Source organism: Battus philenor, unplaced genomic scaffold (assembly GCF_028537555.1).
Source record: "Battus philenor isolate CCGP_79_NKW_IND1 unplaced genomic scaffold, ilBatPhil1.0.hap1 SCAF_8, whole genome shotgun sequence".
Classification (NCBI taxonomy): Eukaryota; Metazoa; Arthropoda; class Insecta; order Lepidoptera; family Papilionidae; genus Battus; species Battus philenor.
Genome location: NW_027181748.1, coordinates 3,874,575 through 3,889,715, shown reverse-complemented (window position 1 = coordinate 3,889,715; position 15,141 = coordinate 3,874,575). Strand labels below are relative to the sequence as shown.

General features: G+C 32.1%; 2 protein-coding genes across 2 annotated transcripts; both read left to right on the top strand.

Moving 5' to 3' along the window:
* The first annotated feature begins 790 nt into the window (after nucleotides 1-790).
* Nucleotides 791-11,680, top strand: LOC137931808 (carbonic anhydrase 2-like). Its single transcript, XM_068775317.1, has 6 exons — nucleotides 791-815; nucleotides 4,313-4,528; nucleotides 5,261-5,421; nucleotides 7,335-7,421; nucleotides 9,735-9,962; nucleotides 11,402-11,680. Exons 1-6 carry the CDS (start codon nucleotides 791-793, stop codon nucleotides 11,678-11,680), a joined length of 996 nt encoding a protein of 331 aa, XP_068631418.1.
* A 1,720-nt stretch (nucleotides 11,681-13,400) lies between these two features.
* Nucleotides 13,401-15,110, top strand: fh (frataxin). Its single transcript, XM_068775234.1, has 2 exons — nucleotides 13,401-13,762; nucleotides 14,827-15,110. The coding sequence occupies exons 1-2, from the start codon at nucleotides 13,469-13,471 to the stop codon at nucleotides 15,076-15,078; spliced, it is 546 nt and encodes a 181-aa protein (XP_068631335.1). The 5' UTR covers nucleotides 13,401-13,468; the 3' UTR covers nucleotides 15,079-15,110.
* Nucleotides 15,111-15,141: the final 31 nt, after the last annotated feature.

Genomic DNA, 15,141 nt, shown 5'->3' with positions numbered 1-15,141 from the left:
TAAGCGATTATAAAAATACAAATAGGTTTAATTGTTATAAGTTTATGTTTTTGGTCTGATATTAATTTCAACATTTTAATACATATGTTAAAGTGACAGAAAAGTACTGTTGGCTATCAATGTATACTTATTACATTTATAAGTACCATTTTTTGCGTCCTATGTTCAGACACACACACAGACAATCTTAACAACGCTGAACTTACCGGCGCTGATCGCCATTCCAGAACCTTAAAGTTTAAGTTCTTCTACTCTACACACTATGTTGCTTGCCAACTGCCATTTGCCATTCCGAATCCGATAAACTATTACGGGTACTTTCGTCGATTTACGAATCTCCTCATTATTGATTTGAAATAATATAAAAGATAAATGTAAACGTGACCAAAAAAAATTCCGTCTGAGAATATTAATAGCTGTTCACAGCTCCTGGCTTGTTTGAAAGTTTCGTAGCTTTAAATTGAAGGTTGACATTATATGGGAGGTCCGTCTAATTATAATCTTTATCAAGTTATTTTAGCTTTTTATATATCATTCTCATGAAGTACAAAAGTGGTTACTGTAATCGATCCAAGTGAATAATAATTTGAATAAATTAAATTTTAAAGTTATAAAGTTGATACCTTAATATTAATCACACAAGAAATAGATTAAAAATTTTAATGTAATCTGTTTTAAAAAATTATATTTATAGATTCTATGCACTATTGACATAACCTCACAAATCAAGACCGTTCAAATGTAAACATGTTTTAGCAAAAATGTAAAAAAATCTAAAGTAAATGAAGACATGCCTCCTAAACAAGAACCAGAAGGTAAATTATATCAAATAATTTATGCATAATTATTAAAAAAAATTAAAATGTAGATAAGCATAAAGAAGTGTATAAGATGTATGTATGTATATCCAGGAATGTGAGAGATTTAAAAAATTCAACCACCTAGTTTTTCGAGTTGTAAATAATAAACAAAATCAAATGACATCATTTATCATACATACATGTAAACTTTGGTTCGTAATTATTTTACCACGTTTATTCCTATAAATCACATGTAATGGGACACATGAAACCTAATTTTCCATCAGGTAAACTAAGTTGTAGTTTAACTGTTGAATTTTTAAATTTGTCTAAAAAGTAATCACAGTTTTATGAACAATAGGTTGTGTGGCAAGTTATATGTATTTTTTATGTATCGCTGGTTACATTAAGATTCATCAAAAATTATTATTATTGCATGGTTAGACCCACATACCATCAAGCGTACATCGTTGTCATGTCGCTACTATTTGTTACTACAAAAATACCAGAAACAAAAAGTGTACCTAAACTATAACTGACCCGTTTTTGGAGACCCCTCGTATTATTTATCTTAGGCACACAGAGACTATTTAAAAAAAATTGTCATATTTTTGCGTTCCCATCTTTTTACTTCTTAATGTCATTTATTCATTTATTATTTATTTTTAACGTTTATACATTCTCTAATTCCTTCCATTTTTACTAATCCTTTCATGTAAGAAAAGAACCAATATTTAGCCACTTCCGCACATGCAGTGGTAGTCGTACAACAAAGTGCACCGCCCGCCAGCCCGCTGATAAATGCGCATACGGCAAACAATGCGAATCACACAACCGCCACCCCCAAAATACTCAACACCACTACTACCACCGTCAAATCACTCAACACGTGTTTCACCCCTCCACGGGGCATCTTCAAGAGTTATGTTACACCGATTAGTGCCAAACACAGAGTTTTTCTGATTTAATTTAAAAATAAAGCATTCTTTCTTTGCTTTTCTCTTATTTTAACATATCTTTGCTATTATGCATTGGTATTTATTTTGACAAGTCTCATAAAATTTTGTTTTTTTTTTTTGCCTATTTGTTCCTGTTAATGGTCTCCACTTTCTGCAGTACTCTACAAAAGTCACGCGACTCTCCTCGTTATCCATAAGTGAGGCGATGTTTTTTTCTTCGAAACCTTGCTGCAACCGAATCCGATCGCCTGTGCCGAACTTGTAGACTCAGTTTAATATTTAATCCATCGTGTATTGAATAAACAATTTTATAATTTAAATTTTAGTGTTTGAAAGGGATTTTTAATCTTGCAAATCTTTTGTGTGACTCAATTTATTGAAGATAGATAAATGGATTCAAAAGTTCCGTTCGACTTTATATGTTATAAATCAATCATTATTCAAATCGATCTGTTTATATGGGTGATCATGAATACTGAACGCTTTTGTATTTCAGAAGACATGTCACGTTTGTTGTATTAGGATGATAGTTAAGCCGTATCTGCTAGCTCCACATTGTTTTAAATCAAGTTTTGACTTTGCATCAGTTCCCTATTCAACTATGACAAAGCTTTTCAATTTTGTCATTAGTCAATAATCTTTTCATGTAATATGTCAGGTTTTGTTTCTGATATTAGCATCGTATAAATTTAAAACGTTTATTATTGACGTTATGAAATTTAAATCTATAAATATATAACAAAAAATTCGATGACTAAGAAATTATGTAATAAAAATGTGATATAGATATATGTTATAAATATTAAAAGAAAAATAAGTAATTAAAGAATTGTAATAGATATTAGATTCAGGCGTTACCTCGCGGAAGTCCATCCTAACTAAGAAAGGGACTAATTACGACGGAACACAACTACCACGGTTAATTTACTCTACACGAGTATGATATAAGAAGATGGGTAAATAAAAAAGAATGTGGAAAATTATTAAGCTGAAATTGTCCCTGTGTACCCAAAACGAAGAAATGTTCGAGAGGTCCCCCAAATATGGAGGCCACGAAAAAAAAAACGTAAAACTTAAACTTTGAATTCCAGTAAAGTATATTAAATCGTCATTTATAATTTTTTTTTAATTGCAAACGTATGTTATAGTTTTAAATTTGGTGAATTTAGAACTATAGTTACCCATAGAAGGGGTAGGCGAAAGTAACAGGAATGAGGATATCCGTAGACCAAGGAAAGTCAATGACATCTTGACAGATTGACGGGTTAAACTTCCAGTAGGAAGGCCACATAACGCGGAGTGTAGATCGCCGCTAGAGCCTTAAGATTCTGGAGTAAAGGCTACAAACCACGGCAAGTGTAGTGTAAGACGTCCACTCATAAAGTAGCACGACGACCTTCCTAAAATTGTCGAAACACACTGGAAATTTATGAGGTGCCCTATATTCAGATACGGACATCCTGTAGCTGTAATGATTAAGAGATCTTTGTTTTTATTTTATATGTAGACAGTTAAAGAGTTGAATTAGTCAGAAAAACTACTTGGAAGTTCTGTATACCAAATATCTAATTATATCACCAATAAAGGTTTAAAATCTTGTTTTAGAGTAGGAAATAATAGTGGGAAAACCAATAATAATATTTTCGTTTATTCTTTCATTCGGTATTACCTTTTCAAAGTTCGCATTGTTGAGAGTCAGACTGCCTCTCAGCAGGCTTTGTGCTCCACACGGCTTTGTGAGGATTAACGAATGTCGCATTTTTCAATTTTTCTTCAGGCTAAAATAGGGGTATGTACAATACTATGTGTACTTCATATTTTTTTCACTTGTGTGTGAGCAAGCTATTCGAATACAATGTTGTAGTTCAAAATTTCTATATATGTTATCATGGTTTATATTGTCTCATATCTGCCTCTCTCATATAACTCATGTCATTTTATAAGACAATTTCTCTCAACTATGTGGGTATACGCTTCAAATAAACAATAATGCGTTGTTCGGAAAACAGAGAAACGATATTTTAAAATTTGTTATTTAAATTGTCGATTCCTTTTAAAAGTTTATCCTGCTATATTTTAAATTATCACTTTAACATCTCAAAACGAACTGCTTTACCGACCGGCGACCGCAATGGACGCGATCATAACACAATTATTAACAGCGCCATCTATGAAGTGTAATGCAAATAAAATTATTGAAAAAAACTAGCTTATTTATAATTTTATTTATGCATATGTGCCCTCCTTGTAGATTTTTAGCCCAATGTCTTTTAACGACTTTAAAAATGGTCGTCTGTGTATCTTATGAGTGGACGTCTTACGCTGCGCTTGCCAGTCCGTGATCTTTACTCCAGAACGTTAATATGCCAGGTCACTGAAGCCATGTGTTTTGTTTGCTATGCTGCTTAACTATTGTCACTTTAATTTTAATAATACGCTGGACTGTGTCGATCACTTTCGTTTAACAAATGACGGATTTTATACATAATTAAATAAAAACATATGCGTGTATTTAAAATAATGTACATAGATAATATTTTATGTATTTTACAGCCCCACCCCCGCGCACAGACAGCGACGAGTCCATAGTAATACCACCATTCGGTACACTTGAATACATGTACTTCTTCAGCCAGACTGATGGCCTGTTACCAACGCCTATAGAAGTATCAATCACAGATTCCATTATCTACCAATGTCCTGAATTGAAATGGTACAATTTCGATGTCTTTCCGCATAAAGTGAAGATAACTAATACAGGATATACAGGCATGACCATTATTTATTAAATAATACGCTTTAAATATAACTATCATCATCGTTATTTCTTATTTATAAAACGATTACTTTATATAATGTATAATCTGAAACTTCTCCGAAAACAGTCTTTAATAATTCACACTTTTCGCAATAATTATATAGGATTGCCAATGCTCACAAATAAATTTCCAGAAGGACAGCAGCGTCCTCTGCATATCGTAATACCATACTGCGATCGCCAACCCACCTGCCAAAGGTGGCTATTACGGTATATCTCCCATAGATATCTTTGGATAGCCTATGTTTTGCATAGAAAAACGACAAATACAACATTCACCCCTTTAAAGATTTCACACTTGTAATCAATTATTTTGACATGCTGTAAACTTGTAAACTATTCACACTGTAGTTATTTAACCATCACCTTTATTAACAATTTTCATTAATAATATATTTAAAAAATGCCTTCAACTATGCAACTTAATAAGTGGCCTATTGTTGTCGGCAATATAAAAGGTAAAAGGACTAGTGTACAATTACCTACTGGCAGGATTGACACAGTTACAAAAGCGTGCAACACCTAAATAAACAAACAACAAAATATAGAAAAAGTTGTATTAAATAGAAAATTATACAACACACCCTATATTAACGTAAAGGAAGAAAAATATCGGGACAAAAATGTACGGTTCACGTAATTTTCTTTTACGGACTCAATAAATACGGCCGGTTTATTTCCAGTATTACTCGGAAGTAAATGGAAGACCGAGAGACCTTATTTAGAGGGGGGGCCGTTTTACGAGAAACACGTTTTATCACAAATACATTTCCACTGGGGTCCCGACATGATGAAAGGCAGCGAGCATTCAGTCGATAGAAGAACCCACCCAGCTGAAATGCAAGTACGTTACTTTATTTTTAATATAAATTCAAATATCGCGGTGTTATTAATTTAAATGTATACTTTTTTAATTTAGTAGAGATCTTCTTTAATTATTTTTCATTTACAAGGTGGGTCGTTAAAAATGTAACAGTTTTAAATGACGTGAATGTAAATCTCTTTTGTCAGCAAAAAATTTACAAATACACTACTTTAATCTCCCTGTATAAACCTTATTTTATTGTTGGAGTGCGACAGGCCAATAACTTTTGGTAGTAGAGAGTCTAGAGGGACATAAAGTAAACAATTATTTCTTCTAGCACAGTAATTCGAATCTTAATAAAGCTTTTTCCAGCTATATTATCGTTACGTTAATTTTTATTTCTGAAACCATCGGCTTTCGATAGAGCGTACTGTATTTTAATTGACAGCAAAGGTGCTAAAAAATCGCCCCCTTAAAAGTTTTTAAACCAATAACAACTCTGTATAGTGACGTTATTCTATATTGAAATACGATTACCAGCGCATCACCCTCTCTGCGTTTGTCAATTTGAAATTTAGTTTAGGACTAGCTATCCCGATATTAAATGTAAAATATTTAAGAGTGAAAACTTTACATATTGATTAAATGTTGAAAAATAATCTTATTTTATAATAAATACGTTACGTATGTTATTAACCATAATAAATTTGCAGCAATTTTGCATTGCAAACTTTTAAAGTTTTATTGCCATAAGAACTTTCTAGAAAGTATTAGGAAACTTTTAAATAAAAATTAAATAAAATTATGATCTGTGTTAAGATTTGTTAGTCTCTGGTTCGCGTTGTATAAACAGGAATCGGCGTTCATTCAAAGCGAAGGACTTCGGACTAACACCATTCGTTGCTTGATAATTAAACGGAATCATCACAATATTCAGATTTTATTGTTTATAAATCTGTTTAAATATATGTCTTAGCTTCGGCATTAAGTTCGATGTTCTATTTTGCATAAGAAGTGCTTGAATTAATAAAGATTTATTTTTATGATATTGCATAAATCATTAGCTTAAACTTGTTGACTCTATTTAGCTACACAATCCTTCATTTGAATGGACAAGAATCGTTCACACACCTTTTCGGCTACACTAACACTACAACTCAAGCTGTCTGGCTTTGCAAGATACGGGCCGGTCATAAAATTGTCTAGACTGAGAGAGTAATTTGTTTTTAGAATATAAAATTTAAAGAAGTGAATAACATATTACATATTCTAAAATGAGTTCTTAATTCAAAATTTTTCAATTTGAAATGTATGAGCAATGTGCGTAATATAACGTAGGTGCGGTATCTTTTATGTTCAGCAAAAATTCACCGACGATAGAAAATAAACTGGTTAAAGTCGTGTGAAAAGCTGTGTTAAGCTCACAGTTAAGCTTAGAAAGTAAGCAACTTCACTCCTTGAGTAATTAAGCAAACAAAAATTCAGTGAGGGAAGGTGACGAAAGTAAGGTATGAACGGAACAAAGAACAAAAATGAATGAGAAAATATGTGAGGAATAAAAGAAGAAAGAATAATGGATGTTAAGAATAAAGAAAGATGAAGATGTAAATAATAGAATTCTGTGAATGAATAATACCCCAAGTGTGTACCCAAGACAGGGGAAAGACCACGTCAACATTAATAAAGCGTATTTCGTACTACTAGCAAAATTAAGTGTTCAGGTTAAAGTTTTGCGATCTAAATAGTGAAATTGCTGGAATAGTGTTTACAGTTTACGGTTATTTTGCAGTAAAATAATATTTACGTTTATAACCTTAGTTAAGACAGACACTAATCTATCTATACTTTCGTAATGTTTTAAGACAGACACTAGTCTATCTATACTTTCGTAATGTTCATGTTTTTTGTTGGCGACGCATGAAAAATCTGACCTGAAATATTAAATTTTTCAGGTGATTTTTTTCCGAGCCGAATACATGACGCAACAAGAAGCTTTAAAACATCCAGACGGTGTAGTTCTAGTCTGCTATCTTATCAAGGTGAGTTTAAAAGTTATGAATAATTTAAGAAAATTAATGGGCAAATTTGTACAGTTGAACAAATTTGAAATGCATTTAATTAAAACTAGAAAAAAACCCTACTACTCTGTAAAGTTTCTAATTGACAATAAAAAATTGAAATTAATTTTATGATAATTTCTAACAATTATTTTTAAAATCTCAAGATCTTTATGATAATTCAGATATTACGCGGGCATGTATTCTAAATTTTACACCCATAAAGGTACTACTTATTTTTGTTACCTAGAAAAATGTATAACAAGCTTATCTTTATTTCTAGTTTTAACCCTGTATATAGATACACAATTTTACTCATCTCCATTTATAGGTATTCTCGTGTACATATACAGAACGATCATGTATATATATGCAGATTAAAGATAAAAATATTTTTAACTTTTGATTTACTAATTACTTATAAGTTCATAAACCTACTTGGGGACTAACCGTCAAGTCAATATAATGTCACGATAAATATAAGAGTGAAAAGATAGTTACGCTGTTAAGAATAAAATATAGACCTGTGCCACGACCGCAGCCTTTATTGCTTGACAATCCCACATAATGTCGACTATTGTAATATTTTTTTCTTAACGAAACATTTTTCAGAGTCGTTAGTTCTCATATTATAGATTGCACGAACCGCCTTTTTCAGTAACACATAAACTGTATCGATATTCAAAAGGGACGGACGTCTTACTTTCAGCTTATATCGACACTTTTTTTGTTTGAAACACATATAAATACGTGGGAGCAATAGCCAAACAAGTGTTTTTAAAAGTTTCGTAAAACGTCTTGTATTCGACTAAAAGCGTAATGTCTCTAAAAATGCGGACGCACTGGCGGATCAAGTGAGAACTATCTGTCTGTGCTGCCTGTGAGTCGTTATTTATAACCTCAATAATTGTTTTTTAACAATCAAGAGGTTTTACAGCGATCACGATGACATGTATACAGAGTGATGGTTATAGTCAGTTATAGCAAGAAAAAAAGCTTTGAAGGGATAAACATATAAATATTTTGTGTCAATTACATACATAAATATTCAAAAATTAATGGTGTTAGAAATAATAAATGACGTAATGATTGATTATATATTTAATTGAATCAGGCGTTACTTTGCGGAAGTCCATCCTAAGTAAGTAAAGGACCAATATTTAGCCACTTCTGCACATGCAGTGGTAGTCGTGCAACAAAGTGCACCGTCCACCAGCCCGCTGATAAATGCGTATGCGACAAACAATGCGAATCACACAACTGCCACCGCCAAATCACTCAACATGTGTTTCACCCCTCCACGGGGCTTCAGGAGTTATGTTACACCGATTAGTGCCAAACACAGAGAGAGATTGATTATATAGCGAGGCTAGATGTGCCTTTGACTTCGTCCGCATGAAATTTATCAAAAAACTATATTGTATTTTAATTTTTATTCTTTAAGAATTTTTCTTAATGAAGGTAGCCTAAGCTACTCCTTATCACATCAGCTACCTGTCAGTAAAGTCTCGACAAAATCGGTCCAACCATCTCAGAGATTAGCCGTAACAAACAGACAGACAAAAATTTTAAAAAAATATATGATTTTGATATATGTATCCTATAAATATTTATAAGCCAGTGGTAAAAAGTAGTGATTTCGATATTACAAACGGACAGTTCAATTTTATTTACTTGTGTATGTATAGACAATGTTTTGAAAGTTCGAATTACAACATGTTCTAATTAATTATTGTTTAGTATCTGTCTCTGCACACTTTGTATTGACAGAAATTAATGATATGTTGCTTTCCAAAAAGAAATTAATGCAACGTATTTCAGTGGCTGTTACTGTACTGTATATAGAATTGGTTGAAAATAAATGTAGGTTAGCTTTTTGTTGAAAGATGAACTAGACATTCACTCTTTTAAAGCTTTTACACCTGTTACCACTGTATGTATTGTATTTTTATTAAGGCTCTTCCTTGGTACCTCTGCATCTATGAACGATTTTCATTTGAACCATCGAATATAGTACCAAAACTAAAACCATGGACATGTAATTGTACATGAATTCTTCTTTTGTCCAATGCAAATTAATGACTAAAAAACCATGATTAATAAACGTAACGCTGCTGTTTGCCTGGTCCTTTGCATAACGCTTATGGAAAATTTTTAGTTTAAAATCCAAATTTTGTTATCAGATACACTGTATGAAGTTGACATTTTTTATTACATTGACCTACAAACTACTCTTTTCTTTTTTTACTCTCTGGTTGGCTCTTCTACTTCAAATAAAAATATATTTACTTCCAGTACGGCGTAACTCCTGATAAACGACTAGAATGGGTCATCGAGGGATTTCCTCGTATAAGGGAAGCACAAACACACACACGTGTCGGACCTTACCCTATGTCTCAACTCATGCCGATGTTTTACGAGGATTATTTTCTTTATTGGGGAACACTGCCCACAGTGACAGGAGAAAATTTTGTAATACGATGGATCGTACCGAGGGTTGTTTTATCTGCGTCCTACGAACAGGTTCGTTATTTCATAGTTTATTACAAACTGCTTTTCACAACAAGTGATTTGTACATATGAATTATATCAGAGAAATATTGAGATCGAGGAACTAATTTTTTTATTTTCAGCCTGTTTCAGTGTATTTTTCCTCAGTTTCATTTATAGGTAAATGTTTTGTACGTTTAAATGTGTGTCATTGTGGTAAGAAGTAAATGTTTATCTATCTATCTATGTATCTATATATTTTTACGGACTCCTGCTTCACTTCTACGGATCGATATTGTCCATGATGAGGAGTTCATTTACTTTGATATTATTTTTATAAGCATTAAAAGTGTACATAGCGTTCAGAATAGATTGTCGCTCAATCCCTAAAGTTCTAGTGCAGATCACAGACTAAAAATCGCATCGTAAGACGTACGACCAAAAAGAACACAGATGACATTTTTAAAATCGTCGGAAGACGTTGAATGCTGACAGCTTTCAGGCAGTCTTATTGTAATCCAGTGGATGTACTACGATTGAAATAATGAATGACAATTATGGTTATAAATTATATTTGCTACATGCAAAATAATAATTTCATATATTTTCTGAAATATATTCTAATATATAAAATTCTCGTGTCACGGTGTTCGGACTTGAACTCCTCTAAAACGGCTTCACTGACTTTTACCAAATTTAATATGCATATTCAGTTGGTCTGAGAATCGGCTACTATCTATTTTCTATACCCCTAAGTGATAAATGTTGTTCAGACTTAAAATTTTTTTTTTATTTTTTTAACGAAATTTTTTGTTTTTATTTTTTTATGATACAGCATATAAGAATACATACAACCATAAATTTTCACCCCTCTACGATCAACCCTTATTTTTTATTTGTAAATTAAAATATCAATTTTTTTTTGCAAAACAACGTTTGCGGGATCAGCTAGTATTTACATAAAATTTTATTTTCGTCGCAAAATTATAATGCAACAGTATTTTATAACTATGTTGGTTATAGCATTAGGGGAACCGAAAAGTAATGTCCCTTTCTAAAGTTAAATTCACACGACTACAATTTAACAAGTTTTTATTTTTCATCAACAATATCTTCACCTTAGTTATCAACAACCTTTTGCCACCTAGTTTTTAACAAATTTTCTATAACGAGGCGTAAAAATCAATAGATTTTTTTTAGAAAAATATGTCGATAGAAACGACATTACTTTCCGGTCCCCTTAATATTCGGTTTTATAGTATATTTTGTGTTACAATATTTTTGTAACTGACGCTGATTTCTTTGTCATCAACATTTAAACCGCAAAACGCTTGTTAATGGCTGTAAACGTCTAACAAAGATTTCCAATTGGGCCTTAGTGTGGTAACGCTGGTGCGTTTCAATATTTAATTAACTTATTCAACGAAAATCCAACGGAAAATGATTATAAATATTTATTAAATTCGTTTTAGATGGACGAATTCCGGAAGCTATGGGATCCGTGGGATAATCCAAATTTAGGAAATTTCCGACCACTGCAAGACAGAGCAGACCGAAAAGTTTTCTTTATCAATCCGCATTGGAATCAGTACAATTCACTTTTGCCTATACCACGTGTACCAGAGCCATCAATATCTTTTCTGTCGGCTTCGTACATAAAATATCCATGGCTCCTTCCACCACAGAACAGAGAACCGGAACCAAATGAAGAGGAAAATAAAAAAGGAAATAAGAAAGAAAACGATAAATGATATTTTGGCAATTGACAACTTTGAGAAAGTATGAAAAATAATTAAAGATTTGAAAAATATAATAGTTTTATTGTGACCAAGTTGCAAGGTTAGCTCAAGAGATACTAGCCGTTCAGTAGTGTAGCAACATTTAGAACTTCTTTAAGCTCTACCGTAAGGTTTATTGGTAAGGCTTTATTTGACCTGGCTTAAACAGCTGCCTGGGTGGCATTTGCAGATTGCGCGAGTGCTAGCGGCCAGTGCAAAGAGAGCGCTTAGTCTAAAACCTCTTTTAAGGTAGCAAAGCTCGAGAAATCCCTAGGGAGCCCCAGCACAGGTACCTACGTACTACAGTGTCATCTGATTGCCCTGTCTTGTCGATAATACCTGTTTAGTATTCCGACTCAAAGGCCCCCGAAAGCGTCGAACTTCAACTTGGCCAAAAAGCATTGGTGCCGGGAGAAGAAGCGGAAGAAACTCGGAACAAGGCTTATATAAACAAAGATTGGAATTTCGCTATCCCCGTGATACACGATTTGATCGAGATTCCGATGAGGCAGATTGACTTTCGGACGGCTGGATGGTACGGCGTACCGTTTCCGCATTAACTCTATTCATCATGCGAAGGATAAGGAAATCGGAATTCCGTTGTATTATATCGATACACAACGTATATTAGCATTCATCCTGCCTCTGTAGACAGTTTGCCGAGATAAATAATTGATACCGTTATTGCCTGAATAATTTATCCCTCGGATTCATTTATTGGATTCCATTAATAATAATGTTCCACAAAATATATCTACAGTATATGTGTACAGAAACATTTTGTTACTTTTATGGATTGTAATATAATAAAATAAGCAAAAAAATATTCAACGAAAAAGCCAAAATAAGTGATCTCTTTTCAATGGTAATATTTTTTTGAATCGTATTTATTCTGCCGCAATCGTATTTAAGTGGCATGCAGTCTTCGTTGCTAAAAATTTACGTATTAGCTCTTTTCTTAAGTCAACCTACGTAATATTTGTGTAACCACGGGAGTAAAAAAAGACTGATCAACATAAAAACCGTTGATTAATTTTTAAAATAGTACTTTATTATTACTGCTTATTGTAATGTTAAAGAGATAAGTCATTTTTACAATATGTCTCGAGGTACACGAACGTGTTTAAAGGGGGGGGGGGGGTTTCCAATACTTTTAGCTAAGACAGCAACAAGCTCTTCTGCTAAACAATTATAAACAAATTTCAGTACGCAACAGTAGATATTCCATTGTGGTTTTGTAGAAATTCTATTGTGGTTTAGTAGATATTCAATTGTGGCTTGGAAGTGTCGTCGTTCCACTGAGTCTCATTGAATAGAAATACTCAAATAGTCATTGTAATCTATGAAATACATAAGGTTACTGGATGCTTTGATAACTCATCTCAAAGTAGAATTGAAAAAGCGACATCTAGTTTAAACTTGAAGAACCAATACCATAACGTTGAATAAGAAACACTTGTGTTTTATCAAATTAAACTGTTTTATTTCTCTATTGAAAAAATGAAAAGGAATAAGTGTATTTACACAGATATTCAAAATTCTTTAATTAGAAATTAGAAATAAATAATTGTTAAAAATAAACAAGTACTGGTATTAAGTAATATTATACAATGACCTGTGTTAATTTCTTAGCAGTGTTCAACTTTTCTTTTTAATTGTCAGCTGAAAAATGTCAATGTCTTTTGTCAAATATCAAAATCAACAGTACCGTATCGACGCTGTTCAATTTATTTAATTTTATAAATCTGTAGTTCTGGTAAAATGTTTAGAAGCATACTTCGTACCAGTCGGTGGCTGGTACGCAGACAAATCAATAATTTTACCCCAGTGTTATTAAATCAACGGACCTTCGCCAACGTCTTTAATAGCAGTTACGTATTTTTAAGTCAAAAATCATTCTCAACAAATACATCTAGTACATCGCAACCATCTCAAATAGTTGATCCATTAGTTTTTGAAGAAATATGTAACGAAACTTTAGAATCTTTATGTGAATATTTCGAAGAGATCTTAGAGAGAACATCTAACCTTCAGGGAGCCGATGTAACATTTAGTGTAAGTAAAATTTTCCGTTATTGTATAGTACTAACTAAGAGTAACATTCGTTCAGTTGCTGGATTTATTTTTGTTGGAATAATTATGTTCCAAGTTATTTAGCTATTATTAATTAAATGGTGTAACAAGAGTTCCTTAGTTTATTTTTTATACTTGTTATATTTATGAAGTATAGGGTATTTTGACTTTGATTTTGAATTAAGCATTTTTTTGATCATAGTACTTTATTTATATGTTTAGCTAAATTATAATGATTAAATAATGATTTATAGCTTATCTTCATCTGGTACATGTTCTGTTTATACCTTTTTAAGAAGAATTTTTTATTCTTTAGAGAATATGACATTAGAATATGTGTTCTACATAGACAGTTCTTGTGGTTTTGTTAGAAGAAAACTACTAATATTTCTTTTTCAGTAGATAATATAGGTAGGCACTACTTTTGCATCTTCAGGTTTGAAGGTAGTTAACAAAGCTATTGCACTAATAAAAATATAATTGTGATTCTGGGTTTTCCATAGTCTTGTGTTCCAAAGACTTTAGAAACTTTATGGGAAGAACATATAACTACTATAAGTTAAGTGTTCTGTTCATTCTTTCACTATTTTTGTTTATTTACATAGGAGCTTAACAGTGTAGTGTAGTTTACTTATTGTATCATATCATATAGCAGTTATAAATATTACAGCGGTCAACCAAAATGCTTTTTTACATTTTCTGCCTAAAAATATGTAGCACAATTGTTATTGCTAACATAAATAACTTGTTTAAAAACTTTAAGACTCAAATACTTCTGTGCCTAAGGTGTTTGAAAGGAATATACATCACAAATACAAGAGAAATGTTACTGCTTATAGACACTTTAAAAGTTAATGCTTGTTTGCACAATGAAACTTAAGATTATTTACAATAGTACCATGTATAAAACTACATTGTGATGCAATACAAAAAAAAATTAAACTTTTAAATTTTACTGAATGAAAAATTTGTGGTATTAGAATCGGCACCTAAATACACTAGATTTATTGCATATCTTTAAATATAGCTTAAGTTTTTTTTTTCAGGATGGAGTTTTAACAATAGCACTAGGACCAGAGCATGGCACTTATGTTATAAATAGACAGAGTCCGAATAAGCAAATTTGGCTTAGCTCTCCAATATCTGGACCCAAACGATATGACCTCATTTTACAAGAAGGAGGATATTGGGTTTATAAACATGATGGTGTGACGTTACATAAGCTGCTACAAGAAGAAATATCAAAACTCCTTAAAACCAAAGTTGATTTCAGAATTTGTGCGCATTCAATGTTATAAATTATTTTGTTTTTAATTTTTTGTTCTGTTGATAATTAAATAGGTTTTATTATTTTCATTTTG

Excerpts from the sequence above, each read along its gene's own strand:
- LOC137931808 (XM_068775317.1), top strand. The coding sequence starts at position 791 with ATGCCTCCTAAACAAGAACCAGAAG. Across the intron at positions 5,422-7,334 it reads CCCACCCAGCTGAAATGCAA|GTGATTTTTTTCCGAGCCGA; the intron begins GTACGTTACTTT and ends TAAATTTTTCAG. Across the intron at positions 7,422-9,734 it reads TAGTCTGCTATCTTATCAAG|TACGGCGTAACTCCTGATAA; the intron begins GTGAGTTTAAAA and ends ATTTACTTCCAG.
- fh (XM_068775234.1), top strand. The coding sequence starts at position 13,469 with ATGTTTAGAAGCATACTTCGTACCAGTCGGTGGCTGGTACGCAGACAA. Across the intron at positions 13,763-14,826 it reads GAGCCGATGTAACATTTAGT|GATGGAGTTTTAACAATAGC; the intron begins GTAAGTAAAATT and ends TTTTTTTTTCAG.